Consider the following 27,590-nt stretch of genomic DNA (forward strand, 5'->3'; position numbering starts at 1 on the left):
AAAAATTAAAAAAGTGTTTTTCTAAACTACCTCTTTCTTGACCGCTCCTCATGACTTCAACAAATTATTTGCCCAATGTATATTTTGTACAGATAGCAATATATAAAATAAATTGTATTTAAAAAAACTTGTTAACAAATTAACAACATTTCTGAAGAATTGTATTATTTTTTCATTGCACGTAGTTTTGTGAAAAAATATTTTTTGCTTCATATACTTTGATTGAATATAAAAAATATATTTTGCATTGTATAAATTCATTTTTCCACATCCTAAATGTATTTGTTAAATGTAAACAATGTTTGTAAATCCCAGGCCCAGAAGATGATCTCAATAAAGATTGAAACGTTGGCAGGATAAAGAAAATGTTTTTCTGAAACCTACATCACCAGACCGCATCTCACGATTTTCGAATTATCATCGAGTAACGGTCACTAATTACCACACATTTGTGAAAAATTTTTATCTCAAAACATTTTTTTTCTGTTGAAAAGTATAGCAGTACAGTCTGCGATTAGATTTATCAGGGCGTGTTTTACACGTTTGAAAATAGCCTTGTATCAATCTTTTTAAAAATCATTTCTATTTATCATGTTTATGGCCTTGTATTGTGTGGTCCTGAAAATAATGCAAGTTTATGGTTATGAAGAAAGATGATTCCTTTTGTGATTTTTCTGAAATACCTGATTGCTATTTGTCTAATTTTAATTTGAAAAGTTTAAATTTTAACATAAGAAGTTTAAATCAAAATTTAGATGAATTTATTTATTGTACATGTATGTACATCCAGTCAGCTTGCAGGTTTCTTTTTATTGTCCTTCAAATGTCCATATTATAGAAATAGGCTTTCAGAGGGGTTGTATTTCGTGAGATCCATTTTCAGGAATCCAGAGCAAGAATTTTGTTACAAAAAATTTCCTCCTATAGAATTGTGTTATTGTTATTGTTAGAAAATGTTTCATGGTTTCTTTTGCCTACAAACACTGTGTTGATTAAAACAGTTGGTTCACAAGTTTCTTTTTGCTTTCCCTTCAAGCTTCCAAAGTTGGAGCCTCTTAGATTGATTGTGTCCATAAGAGATTTGTAGAGCAAGAAATTTATGTTTTTCAAACGTATTCTCCTGTCAACACATGGAGTTGTGCATTATGTTGCAGTTATGTCAATTTTTCTGCTTCTTTCCTTCTTTGCTTCCACAGAAGCTACAGACACTGTGTTGATTGAAACCAATTTTTCTCAGATGTCCATCAAGTTTCCCTCCAAATGTTTAAAAATGAGAAGAGAGATCTCCATAGCATAGGCCATTGCAGTTTGTCTTATTACAAGAATTTTTAATTCAAAGTGTTTTATTTCTTTTTGAAGGTTTTTGACATGCCAAGGGCTGTTCTGCTTCTTTGCAGAATCTGCATGAAAACAATCATTTTCAATTCTCATTTAATAAGAAGACAAGTTTTCCTTTTCTTTCCATTAAATTTACAAATATGTTAGGAAACAACTTGTTGCATCCTTAAAGGCACATACACACTAAGTAAATGAAGCAGTTGGCCTTGGTCGAGGTTAAGACTTGTTAACTGTGATTCCACACGGCTGAATCCTTTGGCCCCAACCCTTTGATTTGATGAGGGTAAGCCAAGGATGGCCAACGTTTTGGCGACCAATGTTCATCCTGATATATTTGTTCTCTTTCGTTGGCTGAGATTTGCTTAGTGTGTATGCGCCTTGAGATTGTTCAGCATTTAGTTCATGGTACGTTTTCTTTTGCAAGATTTTTATCCAAAATTTATCTGTTGAAGAAGGAGTGCAATCTGTTAGTATAGTGTATTAGTTGTATCCCTTGAGAAATCTCTAGAGCAAGAATTTTGTTTTCAGAACATAATCTCCTGTTTATGCATGTAGTTGTGCAGTCTGTCGTATGTATGTCAATTTCTCTGCCTCTTTGCCATATCTACAGACATCATGTTGATAGGAAACGACCTTTCTCAACATCATATATTTCTGAAGTATAAGTCTTCGTGCTTTTCCATTTATTTATACTAGCAAATATACCCAGTTACAAGTTCTATATACTATACATAGGTAATAATGAATAATAGAAACATAAATATACATATTACAATAATTAAAAATATGGATATCATAATAAATAAAATATTGTAAATATCGTGTCATAATACACATGTGTAGAAAAATATTTAAAAAAAGTGAGAAGGAATATAAAAATTTAATTAAACAGCAGAAATATATAAACAAATATAAATGAGGTGACAAGGAATGATAAAAATTTAATGAAAACAACAAAAATATATAAAGAAATCAAATGCCATTGCTATGATCAATATTTTTAAAAAAATGTTTAAATATATTTAAGGAAAAGTAAAAAGTTTTGATGAAGCCCACAAATAATTTTATCGTTTTGGTCATTATTTTTGAAAGAGAAATCTATCATTTTGGCAATTGATCATAAAATTGGAGACTTTCGGGCGTTAGATTTTTCAATTGAAATAGTTTAGGAAAAGGATTTTATTAAATGGTGTGGAAGTGACTGAAAAAGATCGATGCGTAATGTTTAGATTAAAAATCGATTCAAACATTTAACATAGAACGTTGAAGGGATAAAAATACAAAAAGAGAGATAGTTTAATTTAAAATAAATGAAAACGCTAAGAGATTTTTTTGTTAAATTAATCGTAAAGTTGGATGCTGCGATGATGGGGATTTTCTAAAAGAAGGGATTACATCACCGACTTGAGACCGTTAGTCGAACGGCACGTCCCGGTGGCCAGTACAAGTACTATACCCAGAAGAGTGAAGACAGTAGACGAGTCGGATCGTATTCGACCAGCGGGAAGATGAACGACCAGCGAGATCAGTCGACAAAAGAATTTTTCCGTAGAACGACTCATCATCGCGGATCGACGCGGAGCCTTTGATCCTAGGCAGGAATCATCGCAGAGGGAAAACGCCTGCCCGCGACTGCCACGTTTCCCCTCCGGTCTCGCCCCATTTGTTTACTCTCACCCAGCCAATTTCCCGATATTTGGATCTAATTTGACTTTAAATCGCACGAGTGTGGCCGATCTTTAGCCGTTTTGTTTTGAGTTTTGTGTTGAGTGTCTCTGTTTCGTCGAGCATCCCTCACAACCGTCGACTCCAAGATTCACTGATGTTCCAACCACCATGTCAAGACATGAGAAAAATAAAGCACCAAGTTTTGTAAGTATATTCTATTTTTAATTTTTTTTTTTGTAATAATTTTGCAAGTCGTGCGATAGGATTTTAGAAGGTCAACGAAATTTATGTCTGTTGTTTACACAACCGACGAGTGTCTGCGATAAATTTCTCTAATAGCCCCCGGTGAAACGAGCCAACTTTATCCCGCCAAAAAAGTTTTGATTCCAAGTCCTGTTGCTTTTTTGAAGTTGATACATTGATAGAATGAAATCTGTTGACTATAATTTCCCTCTTCCAACTAGAAGAAAGTCAACAATTCCGTTTTGAAAGTCATAAAAAGTTCATAGTCGCTATGTTTTTGGCAAAGAAATTGAATAAAACTGTTTTTGTACGGAGTATGGGACAAAGTTTCCAACCAATGTCTATTTTTGAGGTTTGCGAGCGATACTTTAGATTCAGTGGGAAAGTTCGATCAACAAAGGCTGTATGAAAACGTTTAAATTTTAAATGACACCGGTCTAAGATGACAGTAGGCTTCTGGAGTGGTTTGATCTGAAAGCAAAAGTCCATAATGCACTATGTTTTTTGCAATTCAGAAATTGAATAAAACTTTTTGTATGGTGACATGGATGGAGAGTGGAGGATTTGAAAGTTTTCTATCCAATGTCCACTTATTTTTGAGGTTTGTGAGCGATACTTCAGAATCAGTGGGCAAGTTTGATCGACAAAGCCTGTATGAAAACGTTTAAATTTTAAATGACACCAGTCTAAGATGACAGTAGGCCTCTCCTGTATTAATTTGACCTGAAAGCTAAAATTCATAGAGCACTATTTTTTTGGCAATTCAAAAATTGAGTAAAACTGTTTTTGTATGGAGATATGGTTGGAGAGTATGGAGGATTCGACAAAGTTTTCCATCCAATGTCTACTTATTTTTGAGGTTTGCAGGCGATGTTTTAGAATCACTGGGCAAGTTGAATCAACAAAGTCTATGAAAGTGTTTAAATTTTAAATGACACCGGTCCAAGATGTCAGTGTGTTCTCTCCTGTATTAGTTTGACCTGAAGCTGTTTATGTCAATTCAGAAATTGAGTAAAAATTTTCATATGGAGATCAAGAGGGAAATTTCCTTTTCTTTATCACAGGAATGCTATTGATATGACCAGTTAAAATTATTGTACATGTCACATCTTTCATCGCAAGTGATTATGCAGTACTCATCTTTTTTTTCACTTACCATATTATAAAAGTAATTCCGGGCAGTTAATTAAAAGATTTTGAGTTTGGGAGCTCTGAGCAGGTTTGGCAAGTCTCAGTTGCTGCTCATCAATAATTTTTAGCCTTTCTGATCAGCCATAGTCAAGTGTTCCCATACGATAACAAAATTTCATATTCCTGACAGAATCACTGAATAACTCTCGAGTGTTTAGCATTTTTTAATAAAACACAGAAAATGATTAATTGTGAGATTCTTGTTGACGTGTGCAATGAACGTTTCTGTGTCGTACTCGATAATTTCAGAAGAAACAGTGATGATAATTATAGAAAATGATATGCTTATTGTTGTTAAAAATTGTGGTAATATATTACTTAGTAATTAAATATAAAGTGAGATTTTCATCTTGTGAGTCAATGAACCTGTTGTTTGTTCCTTACTGATCACCTTGGTATGATTTTCTCTCTGGGTTCTCTGTCGGGTCAGTTTCAGAATTTCATTATCTTCTGTGTGTCTCACGAACTAAACAGACTGAAGACGGTGAAATGCTGAAAAGGCATCTGACAGACCAACACAGTAAGTATAAGGACCAAGAGATCAATAAGGGTCAAATTACAAATAAATATCTAATAGGTAAAAATTTGATATGTTGGATTTAAATAACTAAAAAAAAAAATCATATACTAAGTAAAAACTAACAAATAAAACAAAGTTAAACAACTTACAACAAACTTACAACAACAAACAACTTTTTAAACAAAGTAAAAACTATTTAAAGTTTTAGTTTTATTTATTTGCTTGTTCTTACAAAATTTAGCAAGAACTCTACATCCTCTGTGTCAGATTATTTATTAGTTACCTTGTTCTTAACAAAAAGTTCTTATCATTTAACATTTTAATTTCAAATGCTTCCTTTTCGAAATGTCCCTTTTTTTATGTTTCAGGCTAAATGTAGCGACTCGAATAAACACTAGCGAGCATATGAAATGTCAGATGCTGAACTTTAGCCATGTTGTGATCAAGTGATCAGCACATTTATTTTTTCTTGTAATATTATAGCCCTCCATGTAAAAACTAAATAAAATACTTCTATAATAATGGAATAACAACAAAATACAGACTTACGTACATTTAACAATAAAATTTAAAAAAAAACCTAAACAAATTGGAATTACAAATAAACTACTTTTAGACAATGTGTCACTTAAAAACAATCTTAATTGTACACTACAAATTGATTATCGAGCTATAATTTCATGTAAAATTTCCGGAATTTTCCCTTTTGGTAATTACACTGCTTATCTTAGCACGGTTTTTTTTTAGTGTCGAGTAATGCTAGCGATTGTTTAGTAAACCACCTATAAACCACACCCATAAGATATCTGCTAATTCTTACTCAAACCTTTTCCCAATGTAATTGAATAATTTGCATAATTGAAGGCGATGAACTGAATTTTTTTTCACGTTGAAAGTAGTTTATATTCTTAAAATATATTTTACTTGCAAGAATGTAGATTCAGTTATCTGTTTCCTGCTTCAAAGATTACGCGATCAGGGCAATGATCCAAATTGCATTTCTAATGTTTGCATAACAACAAAATAGTTGGGTCATGATTAAAAAAAACATGTTACTAAATAACATTCCGATGTGTTTTTAAATAACATATTCCTTTTTTTAAATTGTTTAAAGGTATTGTCCAATTAAGATTTTTTATTACTTTTTGTTTTGCAATAACTTTGATAAAAAGGTTTTTTGAAATGTAGATAAGCGTATCTGTCAAGATTAGGTTTGTCGTCTTTTACATTATTTTGCCCACCATTTGAGACCATTACAAATGGAGTGGTTTTCTGTTGAAGGTTGCCACCTTATGTCTCATAAAAGGAAAATAGCTCAAGGGTGGACTCATGACTTCATTCTATTTCATCCAGTGACCTTCCCCCGGGGCTGCTAGACTTTTTTAATTGTTCTGTTTAATTGCTCCCCTATTATAGATCATTAAATGCGTATAAAAGACAATTGAAACATTTTCCATCAAACTGCTGGATTTTATTTGTAAACAATATGTCTTGATCTTAATATGACCAACTTAGTTTAAAAAAAAAAAATTCTGTTGAAGTATAATGTACAAATCTTGAATGATTTGTCATAAAACATTTTTATGGAAATATGATGAAATTGTCAGTCTTGTCACTTTCAGCAACTTGCTGAATGATAAATATTAAATCCTCTAATTCACATTCATATCTATTTTTACAATATAGATGCCATTTTTTAATTTTTAATATTTTTGTATTTTTTTAAATTATTATTTCACATTCTTTGTGTAAAAATGTAATCAATTTAATTGATTTATACCCACTTATGAATGAGTAGATAGCGTTTTTTAGCCTTGATAAGAAATTTTAGCTCATCTTATTATCAGAACATTTGTTTATATGGCTTCTCTTAAAAAAAAAAAAAAAAAAAAAAAAAAAAAAAAAAAAAAAAAAAAAAAACGTTCTCATTTGTTTTCAAGTCTGTCAATTCTAAATAAAAAACAGAATTTTATTATTTACGTTTGTAGGGAAATTGTTGTTGATAGTTATTTAATTCTTTTTAACATGTGACGCACAAAACTTGATACCATCCTTACTCATCAAACCGTGAGATAAAACAAAGCTTCTCATATTACTGACAAGTGGTTAAAGTTTGCAAACACAAAATGCAAAACAAATAATCAAGTTACAGGTGTAATGAGAAAACTTGAAGTAACATAGATAAATAATCTTTAAGAAATTGACCCAAATCGGGCAGTTATTGCGATAAAAAAGTTCATCATGGTATTTGTTTGTTTAATCAGTAAACATCAATATGTATAGACATAAAAAAATTCAATGTTGATTCAGTGGACTTATCACATCTTATCTTTAGGAAATTACATTTTTATTATTATTGCAATTTCTGACATGAAATTATTATTTTTTTTTTTTACTATTAGTTTTTGTTCTAACTACTATAAATGGTCTCAAGCAAAGTGTATTTACTAATAGCCTCAGTAAAGGCTGATATTGAGGTTTGAATATTTTTTTACAAATCTACACAGTTGAAAAATAATTATTATTTCTGTCTGCAAGGTGGCTGATTCTAGGGCAAATTTACAGCGACTCCCAATTTATTTTTAGAGAGAGAAAAACAGCCTTGCTGTCTCATGATCACAGTGTGAGGTCGGAGCCTTGATTTTAAGCCTGAGTTATAAAATTTCTATATTGAACAGATATTGAATTCCATTTCTGTTCGTTCAAACTTCTTATTATTAAGGAAACGAATGACGATTGTGACAAGGTTCCCATAAAAGATTTATCTACCTTGGAATTAAAGATAAAAGTAAATTCTAACATGAAATCACTTGTACATTGATCAATGAATAATTAGCAATAGGGAAATCCTCTCCAACCCCACCCACCAAAAAGTCCAGATTTCCTCATGAGGATTCATAATAGATTTTTCATCTAAATGTTTAGAAACTTTACAAAGGTCAAGAATATTCTTTGCATGGTAATAATTTAAGATACAGTTTAACTGGACAGCAGCTTATTAAGTATAAAGCTTTTATTAAAAAAATATTGCCCTCTTTAAAGTTCAAGTTAAAAGATAAGAAAAAACAATTTATTATTTTTTCAAAAAAGTTAGGACAGGATTTCTTATAAGATCTTGTTTCTAGTAAACAATTATGTAATGAGATCGAATGTCAGCTAAATTCATTAACAATAAAATTAGGAAAATATGTCAAACACACTAGTGAGTGCACTATCACTTAGGGAGTCGCGAGATCAAGTGGCTTCAGTTGTCAGAGAGGATTACTTGGAAGTGCAGGATGAAAGATTTCTGTGTCAAGATAGTTGTTTGTTAACTTCTGTAGCCGTTTTTGGATATTTCAGGGGCATATAATAAAGTCATTGTGAGTGGTAATATTGGATGCATAGAAAAGAGCATTGATGATGGTACAGAGGATTTTGAATTGTAAGGGTTAGATTTGTTGGAGGTTGGAATGTCGAACCCCCAAATTTTGGTGCTGATTGTCCAAATGGGTCTTAGAAAGTGGTATAAATGTTCCTGCAGTTTTTTAAAAGTCTGAAGCATCTACTAAGTTATCGACATTTGAGTGGGTTCCAAGTAAGTTATTTGTCGATGTAGAGCCAAAGGAAATGGACTACACTAGCTGGTGTGAGGGTGTTCTATTGTAATAGATGAGAGCAGTGATTATTCTTCAGAAGTTGAAATTGACACAAATTTCTGTATGTTTGTTGTCATTTTCCACCATTTGAATTCAAGAGTTGTGATATGGATTTGCAAGTTTCTAGGTGAGATTGCAAGATCTTTATGAATGTGAAGGATGATGGTATCATCAACGTCTCATAAGTGAACCACTTTAACCTAACAGTCAGTTAAGTTGGATTAAGTAGTTTGTAAACTCTCTTATGCTCCCAGAGCAGTCCTGAGTGCTATACCCTATGGAAGCTTTGCTTCACATCTTGGAATACGACAATGCAGCACTCCTTTTGCTCAAAAGTGGTAGCATTGATATCTACAATGTGATGGCGCTGTGACTAGTGGAATGAGAATGGCTGAACCTAAACTGATAGTCAGGAATAAGGTTGTAATTGATGCAGGTGTAAATTAATTAATATAAAAAAAATATATGTGGATTAATCAAACAATCTCACCCCTCAAATTAATTATTTTGGCTTAGCTCAGTTTGCTCTTCTAATTATTCAAATTGTACTAGATTGTAAAATTTAAGAAGTGTTATTCTCTGTTCTGTATGTGCTGTCCTATGCAGAATCTGTTCATTTGTTCATTGACATTTCCTACATTCACACATTTCCATTGGGTCTTTGAAATTTTGAGTTTTTTCTATGCATAAACGTTCTTATCTTTCAGGTCTTGTGAGATTGTTGGATGTATCCGTGTCCAATGATAGTTATATCTTAGTTATAGCTTCTCACTTTCTGCCCTACTTTCTGTTATAAAAATATTTTTTGGACTGTATACTACTTGTCATGAAATTGTACAGGTCCTGCCAGCAGTTTGGTATTCTTGTTTGTCTTGCATTTTATATTATGACATTTCACCAACTTCACAGACTGACCTAATCCAGCAAGAATAGATGGAATAGAATGACCAAGAGTTTATCATGCTGTAGGTTCATCAACAGGCCGTTATTCAATGAAATATATTTAATATCAGTTAAAGTGTAATTAAATAGGATAAGTTTTCTATATTTAATACTTCTACTTCCTCATCTTCCAATAGTTTTAAGAAAAAACTTATTTTATGTAAAGATGTGAAGAAAAATAGTTAATTTTTTTCTGATTTACTAGTTGGACGGCCTATTTTTCAGTAGGCCGTCGAAAAAGGATGGTGGGAGAGGGGGCGCAGGCTACAGGCCTCGCCCCCACTCTGATGGGGACTTCAATGATCAGGACAAGTTCATAGAAGCGGAGAGGTTCATCACCAACTTGGATGAAGTAGCCCTTAACAACAAGCTGGAGGAGCTACTGGTACGTAGCTTTTATTCTCAAATATTTACAAGCCCCCGACTCAATAATTGTTTCTTGTTCCAGAACGATATGAATTTATCTGAAGAAAAAAAGGAACCTTTGAGATCTCTTCCTTTAAGGACAAAACAGAGAATGATTATAAATCATTTCAAGGTAAATGTCCCTTATAAACTTTACAGTTAAACTATAATTTAATTAGTAATTTCATTCTAGGACCGAAATAATTTGGAAAAACCTTCAGATTTCATTCGTTACCTTTATATTAGTGACTTAAGCTATAATAAATTGAACAGTTGTATTGAATCGCTGAGGATAGCTCTAACAAATAACCCAGTTAGCTGGGTCCAGGAGTTTGGAAGCGATGGTCTTAAAGCAGTCTTGTATACACTTAACAGATGTTATTCGACAAAGTAAGTCAAATTTAGAAAAACTTATTCAACTCTTAAGTATATTGAATATTTTTTTGCTACATATTAGATAAAATATATCACATAAAGGACATGAATGAATTTAAGAATTTAATTAAAATTTTCTTTCCAGCGATAAACAGTATGAAAAGATCCAATGTGAGTGTATCAGATGTATGAAAGCCATAATGAACAACACTGTTGGTCTGAATGAGGTTTTCAAGCAGAATGAGGCACTCACAATGATAGCAAGGTCAGTTGACCCTTCAAAAGGCACCGTGATGCTGGAAGCTGTGAAGATCCTTGCAGCCACGTGCCTCGTCCCACCGGATGGGCACAACAAGGTCCTCGAAGCCATCACAATGTACGGTGAGCTCAAAGAGTTCGACCGTTTCTCACCTCTGATCCAAGGCCTACAGGGTAAAAGCAACGAACCACTAAAGGTGAACTTTTACTATCTTATTATTACCAGGCATCAATTCAGGTCTAAATTATTTTGTTTTTTTCAGGTCGCTTGTTTACAATTGATCAATGCCATTATATCAACACCTGATGATCTCGATTTTAAAATACATCTCCGAAATGAAATAATGAGGAATGGTCTGGTTGACCTACTAGATGTACGTGATTTTGTGAATACTGACAATTCGATAAAAACTAATTTGTTTATTTAACTTTAGGGTTTAGAAAAAGATGCAGGTGAGGATTTGCAGGTTCAACTTAAAGTTTTCAATGATGGCAGAGAAGAGGACTATGATGAATTTTCAAACAGATTTGACAACGTTCGATTGGATTTTGATGAAGTTAATGAGTGTTATGAGGTGGTTAAAAACATGGTCATGGACTCACCGTCAGAATGTTACTTCCTATCAATTCTTCAACATCTGCTTTTCATCCGGGATGATCCACCTATCAGGCTAGCTTATTACAAGCTCATTGAAGAGTGCATATCGCAAATAGTGTTACACCGGAGCGGCTGTGACCCTGACTTCAGGAGCAAACAGTTCCCAATTGACATCGAAAGCCTCATCGATGGTTTGGCAGGTAATGTCTACAATTATTCTTCATCGTGTTTATAATTAAAGTTAGCTAGTTATATCGTTATGTTGATTATAGTCAATAGATGTCACACAAATTCTTTGTTAGCCAGTGATTTATTCATTTATTTTTATATTTATCCATTCCGACAGACGATCTAAACGTGATTATTATTATTATTAGTAGTAGTAAAGATAGATTTGTGTGGGCAGTCTTAATTTTTTAGCCGTCTATTTTTCACATCTTAATTCTAAAATTAGAACAACTCAATTTTTTAATTGATAATATTGCAATTCTGTAGCCATTCTTCTATGTATACATATTATAGATATCATATATCTATATTTTTTACTTTTTTTTCAATTAAAGAGAAATCAAAGAATGAAGATGAAGAAAGGATTAAAAATTTAATGAAGCAAATTGAAGAATTATCGTCTAAGCAACAAGAAAAAGAAGCTGAATTGATGTTGGCTCAAAAAACAATTGCAGAACTTCAAGCAGGTGGAGGTGTCAAGGTTTGTAAACCATAATATTAATGTAATTCTCAGTGTTAATATATCAAATATTTCAGGGGTCGACAGCGCCAAAACCTCCACCACCACCTCCTGGCATGATGGTAGGTGGACCGCCACCGCCTCCTCCGATGCCTGGCAGTGGAGGTGCTTTGCCGCCTCCTCCGTTCCCAGGGGCTGGTGGACCTCCACCGCCACCTCCTTTGCCGGGTATGGGTCCTCCTCCACCTCCTCCTCCACCCGGTATGGGTCCGCCTCCACCACCTCCTTTAGGCGGCTTTTATCCAGCACAAAAACCACCTGAAGAACTACCTTATGGTCTCAAGCCGAAGAAAGTGTGGAAAGTCGAGGGCATAAAACGAGCCAACTGGAAAACTGTAGGACTTTCATTTTTAAACATTTTATTCTGAATTTTAATTTTATTTTGATTTTCAGATTTTACCTCAAAAACTGAGTGAAAAATCGTTTTGGGTCAAAGTACAAGAGGAGAAACTTGCCTCATCTGACATACTCGATGGCCTTGCTGCTAGATTTTCATCAAAACCAAAAACAAAGAAGACTGAAGATGTTATTGACAAGTAAATTTTTTTTCTCCCTGACTATCCCTAACTATATTTTTGTGTTATTAATATTGAGGACAACATAATTTAACTCGTTAATGCAGATCGCTATTGTTTATCAAGGGAGTCATTTTTTTCCATGGTAAAAATATTTTTTAAATTTTATCTTACGTCTAAATTAGCATTTCCAGGTGGGTCTTATATGATTCAGCAACTGACGATGCACAAGTTATGCAACCCACACAGATCCTAGTTTTCAATTTTTGTAAAAACTCATGTTTTTGGTTGTTATTATTTCCATTTTCTAATTTTCTTTTATATTTCAACAGTTAGTGGTTTTATCATTAGTTGAGGTAGTAAGCTTGAAATTTCTTATTTAAAAAAGATAAAAATCTATTATATTTAATCAATTTAAATTATTTACAAACTAATTATTACAAAAGTTACCTAAAACATTATTATTTAACTAAAATTATTTACAAAAATTAATGTATGTAGAAAGGTGTTCTTCAAAACACTAGGGCCCTCAACCTGGGCGATTTGCCCTTTTTGTCCCTCCAGGGGAGTAGGAAAATGGCCAGCAAGAGGATGGACTCAATGAACAAGACGGTTAGGCAGTCAGACTGAGATTGAGCCCTTTTGCAATTGAAATTAGAAAGACAAAAAGAAATTTCTTCTTTTGGAAATTTTATTATAAAATAATGGGTAAAAAGATCTTCAGTTTCAGGCAGAGAATTAGCAGTATTGTAACTATAATGGCAAGAGTTGGTAATGACTGTGCCTTTATACTTGGAATTAACATACCTCCAAAAGAATTTAGAATTTTCTTGTATACATCTCGTATAACTTTGATATTATCATCCATGTTGTGATATTGTAGAATTATTTACTAACTTAAAATCCCCACATGATCTCAACAATACAAAATTATTTAATAATGGTAGGGTTTGAGTGATTTTGTAAATTTTTCTTTCAGAAGCGGTACTTTGAAGAAAGTGAAATCACTTCGGGTACTTGACAGTAAGGCTGCCCAAAATTTGTCGATTCTCCTTGGTGGCTCACTAAAACACCTCTCATATATGGATATCAAAAAGTGTATTTTAAACTGTGACGGCACAGTTTTGACGGATAACATCTTAGAGAGCCTAATCACCTACCTGCCTCCACCCGACCAGCTAAAAAGGCTCACTGAGTTGAAAGTCGACTACAAGGAGCTCACCGAAGCCGAACAGTTTGCTTACACTGTAACAGATTTTGTTTTTATTTATTGTTTGAGCATGGCTTTTATTTTGCATAACTTTCCAGCTGGCTGAAATTAAAAGATTGTTACCTAGGCTTAAATCGATGAAGTTTAAACAACACCATCCAGAAATGGTTCAAGATATAAAACCTGTATGTTTTATTTTTATAAAGGATTGTATTTCACTTTTGAATTTTCTTATTTTATTGTCGCTTTCAGGATATTGTTGCTGGAACGGCAGCCTGTGAAGAAGTGAAAAAGAGCAAGAAACTCGCAAAAATCCTTGAGCTGATTTTGCTGCTCGGGAATTACATGAATAGCGGGTCAAAGAACGGCCAGGCTTTTGCTTTTGAAATGAGTTTCCTACCAAAAGTAAATATCAGTAGTAATGTATGGCTGGACAGAAAAAAAATGTGTTTTGGTCTTTGATCTAGCAAATTTAAAGACTCAACTTTCAAAATTTATTTATTTGTTGTTACTTAACAAAAACCTTTTTAATCGGTTTCAATTTGAAAAAACCTGAACTGGTACTTACTTGTTCAGTCATTTAATGTTAAATTCAATAAGACACTACAATAGTATGTACATTTTTAAAAAGTTTCTGTAACTTGCAGTTGAGTGCGACGAAGGATTTGGAGAACAAGAGCACCCTCATGCATTTCCTTGTCGACACGATCGAGCGAAAGTTCCCCGAGCTGCTTACGTTCGGTGACGAGTTGATGCACGTCGAAAGGGCGGCCAGAGTGTCAGTTGACACGATTCAAAAATCCCTCCGTATGATGGAGGCTAACGTCAAGAACCTGGAAATGGACCTGGCTAACAATAAAATACCTCAGGATGAAGATGACAAATTCAGTGAAGTCATGGGTGTATCCTTCCACATCTAAAGTTGTACAATTGAATTTGATCAAAAATGATACAGTAATTGGTATTTTCCAATATAGTCACAAGCCAGTTGCCAACAAATGCATGATTTATTGACTGTGCTTTCCTGAACATAAACTGATCACAAATTATTATCTGTTGGAACACTTTTTTTCCAACGTTTCAAAGTCAAATGGCACTGTCTATATGGCTTGTAAGGTTGCTGCTTCGACGCTTCTTGATAAGAACTTTGGAGAACTGAATATTTGGTGTCTCCCAAAATTTAGACTGATCCCTCCTACTGATGTCTAGATTTTTATAGGAGATTAAAACCCCACTTATTAGAAGGACCAGGGGTTTTTTTCCTCTTTTTCTTTATGAACTATGCATATTAGCCATGGTGACAATTCTTATATGTGTGTTCAAATTGGGGGGGGGGGGTTATTGTGAAAAAAGGGCCAGAGGCGACGGTGGGAATCGAACCCACGACCGCGTTGAGGACCAGGGGTTGAAGTTGACAAAAGAGTAATCCTATCAACAAATCGGTTCAAAAATGCTCAAATCCAAAAGTATCGTCACCTTTGAGTCAAAGATTCCTGTTAATAGCGGCATTAACAAATCTGGGTTCTGCTGCCTACCCTTTCATATTTCAAGTCATATTTGTAGAATATTCCAAATTTGAAATTTTTATCTTATTTTGATTTTTTACATTATTTTATTAATATAAACAAACAGATACAATATAATTCTCTTGAAATAATCAGCATCTTATTTGAGGTCCCATTTCTAAAACTTCTGGGTGCAGATATTTTTGCCTTTTCTAAAAAAATTAATTTTTTTTAAAATAGTTGTGAAGGAAATATGGGCCTCTTTTGAAACACAAAAATAGTCACTTTTAATTAATTTTCTTATATTTATGTGTTCTTGGGGCGCAGATGTTTTTGAAAAAAGCCTATATGTAAGTGTGTCGGGTTTTGAATGTAGGGCCGCTGGATTCGAACCCGGGACCTTTGAGTATATTGTGTGACATATTTGAGAAATTATATTGCATATAAAGCTAGGCTCTAGTTATAAGTAAAAAAATCAAGCAAAACGCTGAGAAATGTCTATGCCAGCCCACCTCAGACTTTGATAGTTCAAAACTGGTTATAAACTTAGCCTGACACCATGTTGGAATGGCCATTTTGACAGTTTGAGTTTGCATTTGTAGTATGTTGGAATGCCCAAACTAAACGTCAGTTTGCCGATGGTATAGACATGTGAACAAACCTAAATATGAGGGACTGGTTTTTGATTGAGAATCAGTATTTCATTTTTCTAATTTGTTGTGGCTTTTTTGTCCAAAATTATTTTTGGATTTTCAACCAGGCCTGATCATCGCAATCATTTATAATGAAGTTTTTTGTGTTCTGTAAATCTTCTTATGACACATGTTATGTTAATTAGACAGGTTTCTAATTACAAACGAAAGCTTTATTTTTTCAAAAACGCAATAAACAGTTGTTTTTTATTTATATTTAAAATGCGTAGTGGTTATGGATTTTTTATCGGAGAATCAATGGTTAAAAAAGGACATCTTTGAGATCTTATAGATCAAATGATGACAAATTATTTAGTTCTTTTAGTGTTAGGGTTAGTATGACTCATCTGATGTAAAACAATGTTGCTAGTAATCTAATAAACCCACAGTAGGATGAGATGAACAGAACTTTGACTTATGACTTTAAGCGAGATGTTTATGTTTCAAAGTTGATTTTTTTAAAACTTTAATGTTAGTTTAATTTTAAATGAAAGTATGATACCTTGACAAACTATATTAGGCATTTGCAAAGCAAGTCAGGCAGGAATGTGCAGTTTTGAAGAAAATGTTCCAAACCATGGAAAGCCTTTTTGCCGACCTGGCCGATTACTACTCGTTTGACAAGCAGAAATACACCCTTGAAGAGTTCTTCTCCGATCTGAAAAGCTTCATTGATGGCTTTTATGTAAATAAAGACAAACTCATTTTGACAATACAAAATAATGACTTTATACAAATTGTAGCAAGCCCATAAAGAGAACGTGGTCCAGAGGGAGGCCGAAGAGAAGAGCAGAAGAGCCAAGGAAGCGAGGGAGAAGGCCGAGGTCGAGCGAGCGGAGAGAAATGCTAGAAAAAAGGCACTTGTTGATATGAAGGCGCAGGAACAGGGCGTCATGGACAGTCTTCTTGAAGCCTTGCAGACTGGTTCAGCATTCAGCAGAGACCAACGGCGGAAAAGATCCGGCCCAAGGCCCACTGGCGGTGAGTTATTTACTTATATTTACAGACCAGATTTTTATGCAGTTGCATATTTTGTTTGCCACACATACGGCCGAGTAGTAGGTGCAGTTGCATATTATCTATCCGAATCATGTATCTAGGATGCTGTAGGTTAAATTTTATGGAGCATATTTGGTGAATATCACATAACCTTGCATATTTGATGAATAACGCATAAAATTGAATATTTGTACATCACATATTTGAAGAATGAAGGATTTTGACGAAAAAACGCATTTATTGCACAAAATATTTAAAATATTATATTGGTTTTTGGGGGAAGCATAAAAAAAATAAAAAAATAAAAGTTACAAAAAGTTGGTTTAATTTAAAGAAAACTAAAACAGGCCGCAATGACGGTAAGAGAAGATTCTAGTAATACCAACAAAAGAATATACAACTCCTTCTTAGGTCTTATTTCAATATTCAATACAATCACAAATTTTAAGTAACCATGGGCACTATTTTATGGAAGATAATTTAGGGAAGTACTTGTTTATTACACTCATTAGTAATATAACATTAATTACACTCAATTAGTATAAAATGTATAATTTAATTATGTAAGTAAGAAAATATATTTAAAAAAAACTTTTAATGTATTAATACTGCTTACTATTGCATATTTCAGGGCTTCGAACTGCATATTTTGGCAATTTTTACTGCATATCTGGTCTCTGCTTATGTTGATTTTACAAACTTACTTAAAATATTTTTTAAAAATATTATTTTTGTTATTATTAGCTGAAAGAAGAGCTCAGCTCAATAGGAGCAGGTCAAGAACTGGATTGGTTAGCAGAGAATTAGCAAGGTATTTTTTATTAATCTGTCTAATATTGTGTAAACTATATTTAAATTTAGTTAGGTGACTTATTGATCTTGTCCAACCAATTCTGGCCATGTATTTTGATCAATTATTTATTAAAAAAGATTTAAAAAATATCTAAAATAAAGACTGGACAGTGATGTCGTGGCTGAAATGGTTAACACATTGGCTGCGTCTTATGTTTGATTATTTTTATTGCTCATTGCAGAACTTAAAAAACGTAAAATACTAGGCAACCAGAACAGTTCATGCGTTTTCATTTGTTATTGTTTTAATGCCGTTAATCAACATTGCTATTTACATAGGAGGTTTGTATATCGCATAATACCAAGAGAATAATGTACAATTAAGGAAAACTATTTTGAGCAGTTAATTATAAAAATTTAATAAATTTAATAATTAAATAAATACATTATATATATANATATCACGATTTTCCGACGCCAGGACGTGATATCTTTCAAAATCGATAAAAAGCGAAATTACTCTGAAATGGTTGAGAATCGGACCATGGACAATATGAACTTTTTTGTTCATTTTAGGGTGAAGAATCTACTGGAGAAGTTTGTAGCACGAGTAGCAATTCACCCTGTATATATATATCTAGAGCAGACGAGGCAGCATGTCAAATAGTGTCTGGTGATGAAACAATTAGTGCGTGCATTGGCCAAAAGTGAATCAAAAAGTTTGTTTCTAGGATTGAGGGGATTGAAGATGTACCATTGTATGGTAGACATTCTAATGACAAATTAAGGAAAGCTTTTAAACTCAAGATCTTGCCCAGAATGTTCAACAAGTGATGAAACAAAAAAATGGTTCCTGTTCAGTTACACCAGGAGGTCATGCCAGTCACCAAATGACCCTGTTCCATTTAAAACCAAATATTCACCAATAAAAAGTGATGCTATGTGTTTGTTTAGTAGAGTACTTTTTTTTAAAAGCTTTTGAACTATTTTTGGGCAGTGCATCCACTTATTGTTTCATCATTGAATGCAGAGCAAATTTTATGTGCTGTCTCAGCTGCCCTAGTACTGAGCAGAACTTACAATATTCAGAACTTAAAAAAAAGTTTATTCAAAATAACCGTCATAGAAGACATAACAGTGTTTGGACATGTTATTTGTTTTCATTTTTTGTATTTTTTGACGTGCAAGGAAAGAAATAACTATTAATTGTTTGCTTTTTTGCTGAATAATTAATTTTTTTACGAATTTCCACATCAGGATTTGAAGTGGCCTTGACATTCCTTTTAAACTTAAAACTCCAGTTTAAAGATGGGTCGAAATCCTGCTAAGGTTAAAATTTCTCTGAACTGTTTCGAAGAAAAGCTTTGGCCTGCATAAAAAATGTAACATGTTCAAAAAATTTCATCTTTCACGGAAGGTCAGGACGATTTTTTTCCGTTTTGGAAGAGGAGGCATTTTGCGACACAATTTTCACAAGAGAATAAAACAATCGGAGAAGAAAGAAGGAACAATATGTTGAAAGCAGGCAAAAGATTTCTGAGAGTCAATTAGAGTCTCCAATCCATTTTTTAAAGAATTATTTTCGATAGGAAAATAAAATTGTTTAGGCAACTGTTTTTTCAAAAAAATCAGAAAAAGAAATCAGACTTCTGCAAATGTCAAAACCGCTAGTGTTAAGGAATTACTGTACACTTAAAAAAAAATTTTAATTGTAATAAAGTATGATGACATGATTGGCAGCTTAGCTCTGAAATGCTTAACCAGAAATAAATTTGTTTGGACAGGTCAATAGAACACCTAACTATATTCAATAAATCAACTAAGTGAAACGAGGAGGCAAAGATTTATACTATATCTGTTTCCCCTTTTTAGTGAGCTAATCGGATCTGCTTAATTGTAACTTGAATCCATCGAATAATTACTGGGACCAACGAACTTCCTGATCTTCAAGTGTATATTTTTTTACATTGGAAAAAAAATTGAGTGAAGAAATTTCACACAAAAATCATGCTATTTTGTACAAAACCTTTGCTTTTTGTAAATAATAATTATTTTTGTATCTCTAATTTTTGATACTTAACATCCATCTGTATTGGTGCTCTTTGCCTTTCTTTTAAAAATCTGCTTAGAGGAATCAGAATAACCCATTTGTAAATGTGATATTTGTTTTAAATATGTTAGTTTCTTGTTGTAATCATTTTAAAATATATTTATTGAAATTATTGTGATATACAAAGAAATGACATATTTTCAAGGACCATTGCGCTTTTCGTAGCATGTAATTAACAAAAAAAAAAAAAAAAGGAGAAAAAAGACCTAACAAATAACTCGTGTTGAGAATTAGTAGAATAATTCAGTATTTTGATTTATATATATATATATATATATTTAAAGGAAGTGGGGAAAATCAAATATAATCTGTAAATACGTGCTCAATCTTGTTGCCAATAATGTTTATTTTCTTTATGATCTGTACATAAGAGGCAATTTTTTTTAACTTCACTTCTTTATGTATATAATGTGCACATATGAAAGGTGAATATCTATGTTATAAAATAAATATTTAATTATTTTTGTCAACTTAATACTTTTCTTTTGTTAACCTTGTCCCCTGAGTTGTCCAGTTTTCCTTTTTGTAATTGAAATTTACACAATGATAAAAGTGCAGCTCGATTCATAAGTAAGTTTAAGTCCAAAAAAATAAAGCATGGACTTTGAAAGTTGAATTTAGACGTTAATTTTAATTCTGGCTAAGTAGTCGAAGTTGCGTGAGGCAATAGCCCACAGATATGGTATGGTCTCATTGGTAACACCACAATAAGCGCACAAAGAGGTACTGAGGAAAGTATTTAGTTTTATGGTAAAAGAATACTTGGTATGTGGTATAAATGTATGGTCTTTCATGTGGGCACCACTTTAAATTATACATCACAATGGAGAAAGGGTTAAAATTGTCAGTATCACCAGTGAGTATCTGCAAAACGTTTTTATTTTTTGGAAAATAACTGTTATATAGTTAAGTGTATTGGACCTAGTATGCTACTTCATGCTCACTCCTGCATTTATTTTTCATAGTGCTGAATTTATAAAACAGAAAGGTGTGTATTGTGTATAACCTATCTCCCACATGATGCTGAAGAGGAAGCTGCCGAGTTTTGAAGGTGTTACAGGGTAAAATAAATATAAAAGTATATACCTGGCTACAGCAACATATGGAAGTGCAGTGTGGGCATCGAGAATGAAAAGTCAAACCAGAAATATTCTTGAATCAAAGGATGCTCTTACTAAGGCCTACAGGATGACAACCATATACACATTCCATGTCATTGCTTACACTCAACCCATAGACATTGTCCTTTTATTAAAGCAGGGGTAGTCTTAGACAAACAAAAGTTGGTAAACAACTGAATTTGGCAGAAGTCAAGATGTCAGTGGGAGAGACACCACTGTTCAAAAATGGTTTAAAAAATTTTGAGGGGGAGATTTTAGCTTTGAAGACAAAGTTCATGACAGAATTTTTTCCCTAGATGATGATGTGTGAGCTTTGATTGAAGAAAGTCACAGAGCAACTGTTCGAGAACTTGCAGAGAATCAATCTTTCAGTTAGCTAATCAACCATCGCTGACCACCTTAAAGTGAAAGAGCTTGAAAGTTTGGTTCTTCATGCTTTAAACGATCGTCTAAAAAATCATTATGAAGTGTGCACAACACATTTTTGCCAAAACAAAAATGTACCTTTTCTAGATAGAAATATCATGTGTGATGAAAACAGCAGATCTCTATAACAGCAGATGTTATGGATATTGTTTGACAAGCCCTCAACTCACCAAAAAAATATAAGGGTACTCTGGTGGGCTTCATTTGGGTTGATTTACTACGGCTTCTTGAATCCTGGCAAAATAATCAACGCCGAATTGTATTGACCTCAAACTGAAGCAATGCACCAGAAGTTGGCATTATTGAAGCCACCTTTGGTAAATCGGAAAAGGCCGATTGTTAGATGACAACGCTCGGCCCCATAACTCACATATGACAACACAAAAACATGTGGGTAGTGTTGGATCTTGGCTATAAGGTTCCTCCTCCTTGCTCTCTCTATTCTCCCAACCTCTCGCCTACCAGCTACCATTTTTTCTGTCACCTGGACAACAATTTACAACTTAGAAAATTTATTGATCAAAATTCATTAGAAATTTTTTTACAGAACATCTTAATAATAAATACTCAAAATTCTATTAAGAATGTATAGAGAAGTTGCCAACACATTGGCATACTGTATAAGATTGATGAAGGATATTTTAATTAATAAAAAAATGTTTGAAATAATTGATTTGTTTTTATTTTATAACCATAAACATGTCCGGACAACCTAACATTTTGCCCACTCTAAACTACTACCAATTTTTCACTGCTCTTTCATCCAAAAATTATGTGATAGGTCTTTAGTCCTTTCTGAAAATTTTGATCTATCATCCTTTAGTTTGAGTTTGTCAGACATATTTTGACTCCAAAATTAATAATAAAAACTGTAGCCTGAAACTGAAAAGCCAAAACTACAAGTATAGGCAGACCAACATCCTAAACAAATTATCTACACCCTTGTCCTCTTTTTTCTAAACTTCCAGCCTAATTTTTTAACCAACCTGCTCCGGTGTTTACAGACCTGTTTTCCTTCATAATTCAGCTAAACCGAACAGGACTCATTCCAATCAGTCAGACTAGCGGCAACTGTACTTAAATAATGGAAGCCGGTCATATCAAAATGCCATAAGTTTTTGTAAGCACAATGGTCTCAGAAGTATTTTCCTATACAATTATTTACACCTGGACAACCATTTTAATTTTACCTCCAGTTAATTGGTCAAATTGCAATTGGCATAAAAAAAATTTGCAAAGGATCAAAATTATCTTTTTTTTAGTTAAATAAAACCAGTCTATTTTAACATAAATATTTTTTTTAAATTGTTAATTAATATATTATGGATACTATCATTATTTTTACAAGTAATGGTTTTGAAGAAATACTTGAAACTATAAATAAATGTAAACATTGTTATATTTTTAAGAGTTGTTATCTATATATTTTTTCTATTGTGACAATTAGATTTCATTACATATTTTTGTTAATTTAACATTAAAATTTTGATATTACTGTTGTTCATAAAGTTTAACATATCACTGGAATAATGAAGCAATCGACCATTAAAAATCTAACAATTTCAAGTGAAAAACCAACAAAAACGGTAAACATTGTATACGTCCTCCATTTTCCAATTAAAGGCTCCATAATTAATGAAAACTACGTTGTAAAATTTTACATATCATTGTACAATACACATCTGGTGTTGACTAACACAGTATTCATCCATAAAAAATAACATGAGCTTCATCATTTTTAATATAGAAATGGTAAAAAATTATATTTATATTATATATTTAAGCATGCCCCTTTAAAAACTATTTTGTATATTAAAGCAGAAGGGAAATACTGTTGAAAAGTTGTTAAATCTTGTATCGCTTTTGATACTTTATCCACTTAACACGACATACCCCGAAAGGTACGCTTTTCCAGCTTTGCACGGCTTAAAAAAAAGCCATTTTGAGGCCCCTTCATACCATAAAAATAAAGTACAAAGAGATACATTCTGGGATGTGAATACGTTAACTAATTTTCCAAAAAGGGTTGGAAAATAGAAAGCATTAAAATTATTTGTTTAAATGTATAAATCATTGTAACTATAATATTGTCTTAAGCACTTGATATATAAAGTTTTAACACAGCACTTATCTATATTATTTTATTTCCAGAATGTTCATTTTTTTAAGTAATTAGGAATAATAACAATTATCCAAGAAGAATAACTATTTTAAAACTAACTATTAGTGAATTAATTTTATTAACTTTTTTACATCTTTCTCAAAACTTTTTTTCCTAAAGATAAAAATACATTTGTAGTTAGAAAAATGAGTTCATTGTTTATTACAAAAGAAAATTATTCAGAAATCTCCCAATAGTTGAGTTCTTTAAAAAAATTAAGTTGGTAACGTAATCTTAACAACAATTCTTGTGTAAAAGAAGATTAAAAGTGCTAAAACAAAATTATTTTTAAAACAAACACAACAATTTTGAAAACTCTTTATATAATAAGTAAAAATGCGATCAAGCAATTTAAAAAACCTCAAAAATACTTTTTTTTTTGTTAAAATATTGCACAGATAAAATTCCAATGATTCTCGACAGGATTTTAGTTACAAAATATTGATTTTTCATCAAAATGATACAATTTCTGAGCGTACAAAACTCAAAATTTTACGGGTAATGCAAATCTAATGATTTCTGATAATTGTTAACTTAGATTAGATAGAAAAGCAAACCTCATTTAACTAAAATAATAAAGATGTGTGGCATTTTAAATTGAGCCCAACTCAATTATTGGGAAGAATTCATTTTTCTCTTTTAGACAAAATTTTCACACCCCATCCTGCCATGATAAATCAATTGTTTGGAATGTTTTGTACAAAAGAAAATCATTTTTCCTACAAGTAATTAAAGAATCAAGAAGCAATTTCATACAGACAAAATATTCCAAAAAGTAATTAATTAAAAGAAAAGCCTTTTTACATGACTTAACTTTCCCTCAGTCTCATGGTTACTAAATTCTTTGATAACGTGAATTATTGCATTTTTTATCTTCATCTTTTTTTTTTCTTGACTCACCACTTGTGGCCTTTTACATAGCAAACTTTGGCACAAGATAAAACTAACTAAATTAAAATTTGATACAATTCTATATAATACAAAAAAAGTACAGATAAAAAGTCCTTATATAACTAATAATTACAAAGATGTGGGTAAATCACAAATATATTAACAAGTTAATTTTAATTTCTAATACAGAAATTCCAGTGACTGATTTGTTTTTTCAAATTAGTACAAGAAATCTCAGTTAATGGAATAAATTAGAAGATGTTACTAGTAAACTTTCATTAACAAACAATTGAAACAATTTAAAAAAAAATCAACATTTACAAAACTGAATGGGTGTGCTGTTCATATATTAATCACGAGTCATTTCGTGTAACGAGGCCGAGCTTCTTTTGAGTCTCGCCAATAACAGCAAGAAGGGCTTCGCGCTGTGCCTGATCGACAGTCTGCTCGAGAAGCCGTCTGTGAAGTTCGAGGACACTGTCTGTAGCCTTCTGCAGCCTCTCTGCCATTGTTTCAACAAGGTCTTGGGATACTGAAATAGATAAAGCAATCACTTTTGAAAAACAAGTATATTCGAGATTTCACATTGTACACTCGCATACATTATAAAAACAAAGACAAATTCAAAATTCAATTTTCCATAATAACTAGGAATAAAGATTAATAATTGACTTAAAACATAAACACAACATTAATAACTTGCTGTTTACCCGTATAGAGTGTTACTACTCCTTTTACACTCTTTACATTAAAAATAAAGAAAATCAGTTCAATTTTATCCTTTCCAGAGCCAATTTGTCAAGTGATTTAATCAGTTTTAAATTGGTTTCTTTAATAAAACAATTAATTGGTGTGAAAAAAATTTTCCCTTAAAAGTATCTTCTAAGACAAGAAGATCCCAGGCAGATATTTTGGCCAACGATGGATGTAGCATCTGTTACTTTCATATATATGCAGGGTGGGCGACCAAGACCCGAGGGGTTAAATACCTGGGTAGACTCGTACCCCATCCCTAAAAGGTCCGGGACTTGGTCGGCTCACGTATCCTACATAAACCTCTTGGACTTGTTCACAAACCCCAAGATTTTTGACAATTTTATCTCGGGGAGTGATTTGGTGATGTCTTCTCCTTCAAAGATTTCAAATCTAGACCTAGCATACCTATCACTCTCTGCGAGGTAGTGCCTTGCCGTTTCTTCCTTTATTTCGCAGAAGCAGCAAAAGGGATCTGGTAGGATACCCATTACGAAGAGGTGTCTTCTCAGTGGGAAGTGGCTCGTCAGAATATGTATCAGCTTCCTAATTCCCTTCCTTGATATAGAGAATAGCCATTTCGAACCAAAGTACTGGGTATGCCATGCTCTACTATCCACTCAGGTCTACAGTGACTGTAAGCCTTGATCAAAGGGAAAGTAATGGTCAACTGCAATGCATGACAGCTTCCTTGATAGGTATTCAACTCCAAAATGATCCGTAATGTAAGGGTGAGCTCTAAAAAAGTCATCAGAAGGGTTTGTGAGCAAAGCTTAGTCTCTAGATGTGCACAATCAGGCTCTCTACTACTGGAAAGGCGAATATTAGAAATCAGCATTTCCCTTGGAAACTTGAACAATGGAGGGAGGAATGGCTGTTCTCTTCACAGATGAGTGCCGGTTTGGTTTGTGGTAATCAGACGACAGAAACTGTCTGTGGAGAAGATGTGGAGAACACTTTTCTTCATGTACCATGCAAGAGTCACTGAACGGTCAAATAGTATGGGGTAGAATGCGTCCATGCCTGTACCGAACTTATTATCATACAGAATAGGATCTTTACTGCACTAAGGTCATCAGTTTGAAGGAATTTACAACCAGACTCTCAACATGAATTGTAAGAGTGAACGGTGATCCACCGCCCACACGACTTTCCAATGAGAAGCTGGTTTTTAATGCTGCTCAATTATCAACATGTGAAAAGCAGGAAGTATAACAATTAAATATTATATTAATAAATACTGCAAGAAATTAATTATAAATTAGTTATTATTGATTAGTAATTATATTTTAATTACTACAAATTAAAATTAAGACAATACATTAATAATAGATTAGTAAATTAATGATAAAATTAAATAATAAAAAAATAATTAATTTCATTAATTTGTATGACTAATATTGTTTAGGTACATGGTTAAAAGTTAAAATAGGAGCAATGAAGGAAATAGTACAGTTATCACTGATCATCAAAAATATGTTTCTAAAATTGAAGAATTTCTAAACAATAACGATTGTAAAGAAATAAAAAGAGATCCCACCTTAAAATAAAAAAAAAACTGAAGTTCAAAGAGCCATAAAAAATAGTGACTTTTTATTCTCAAATGACCAATGTGCAGTTAAAAAACTAATACCAATGAATCCGAAACTCTCAATGTTATGCAGTATGGTCAAAATTCACAAGGAAAACACACCTACAAAACCAGTTTTATAATTTTAAGTTCCTTATATAATTCTTAGTTAGTTAATTATTATTAGTTTTTGTTATTAGTTACAAATGCCTTTTATAATTCTCCATACCAAAAACTCCCAATTAAAATTGATTAAAAATTAAAGCACACCAATTTCAAACCTACATTCGGTATTAACAATTCTTTAGAATTGACAAAACAATTAAAGAACTTCAACTTAACAACTATGTTTTAATGTCATTTGATGTTCCAAATTAATTCACAAATATCCCTGTTAAAGAATGTACAAAACTTATAAAACAAGAACTTACGGAGAATTCTATTAAACAATTTGTAAAATATATGTTATAATACACCTCTTAAATGTATACCTACTATCTAATTATTCTAAATTCAATAATAACTTTTATGAAATGAAAGGGTTACCCCTGGGGTGTCCATTATACCCACTTTGTGCCGAAATATTCATGGATAGCTTTAAAAAAAGTCTTTTCAAATCAAATAACAAATTAATTAAATCTGTCCTGTTTTGGAAAAGCTATGCAGTTAATATTTTATGTATATGGCTGGGAACTAAATGAGAGATTCTAAAAGAATTATTCCAATTAATTAATTCTTTACACCCTAGTATAAATTTTAGACTGGAAATAAATAAAGATGGTTGTTTAAACTTTTTAGAATAGATCACCTAATTCAAATAGACATATATGTATAAAGTTTACAACTAGAGTCACTATAATACCACCAGATTCTTCTCACTTATGAATCCAAAAAGCTGTTGGAATCATTTGGCTCATAGAC

The 27,590-nt window shown here is 32.5% G+C and overlaps 2 protein-coding genes across 9 annotated transcripts in view; one reads left to right on the forward strand and one right to left on the reverse strand.

Moving 5' to 3' along the window:
- Positions 1-2,759: 2,759 nt before the first annotated feature.
- LOC106672684 (protein diaphanous) lies at positions 2,760-19,950 on the forward strand. The gene is made up of 18 exons (XM_014404296.2): positions 2,760-3,210; positions 9,746-9,925; positions 9,989-10,078; positions 10,139-10,335; positions 10,466-10,775; positions 10,842-10,952; positions 11,013-11,376; positions 11,740-11,885; positions 11,942-12,259; positions 12,318-12,460; positions 13,419-13,686; positions 13,748-13,834; positions 13,902-14,054; positions 14,297-14,551; positions 16,367-16,531; positions 16,590-16,827; positions 17,590-17,656; positions 19,510-19,950. Exons 1-18 carry the CDS (start codon positions 3,175-3,177, stop codon positions 19,529-19,531), a joined length of 3,150 nt encoding a protein of 1,049 aa, XP_014259782.1. The 5' UTR covers positions 2,760-3,174; the 3' UTR covers positions 19,532-19,950.
- Positions 19,951-24,335: 4,385 nt separating this feature from the next.
- Positions 24,336-27,590, reverse strand: part of LOC106672673 (mitogen-activated protein kinase-binding protein 1) — a 174,836-nt gene continuing 171,581 nt past the window's right edge. For all 8 annotated transcript variants that reach the window (XM_014404272.2, XM_014404276.2, XM_014404275.2 and 5 more), the window contains one exon: positions 24,336-24,878. In XM_014404272.2, coding sequence (XP_014259758.1) covers positions 24,700-24,878 — 179 coding nt within the window. In that variant the 3' untranslated portion in view covers positions 24,336-24,699. The remainder of the gene's footprint in view (positions 24,879-27,590) is intronic.

Source organism: Cimex lectularius, unplaced genomic scaffold, assembly GCF_000648675.2.
Source record: "Cimex lectularius strain Harlan isolate CLEC.00 unplaced genomic scaffold, Clec_2.1 scaffold61, whole genome shotgun sequence".
NCBI classification, from domain to species: Eukaryota; Metazoa; Arthropoda; class Insecta; order Hemiptera; family Cimicidae; genus Cimex; species Cimex lectularius.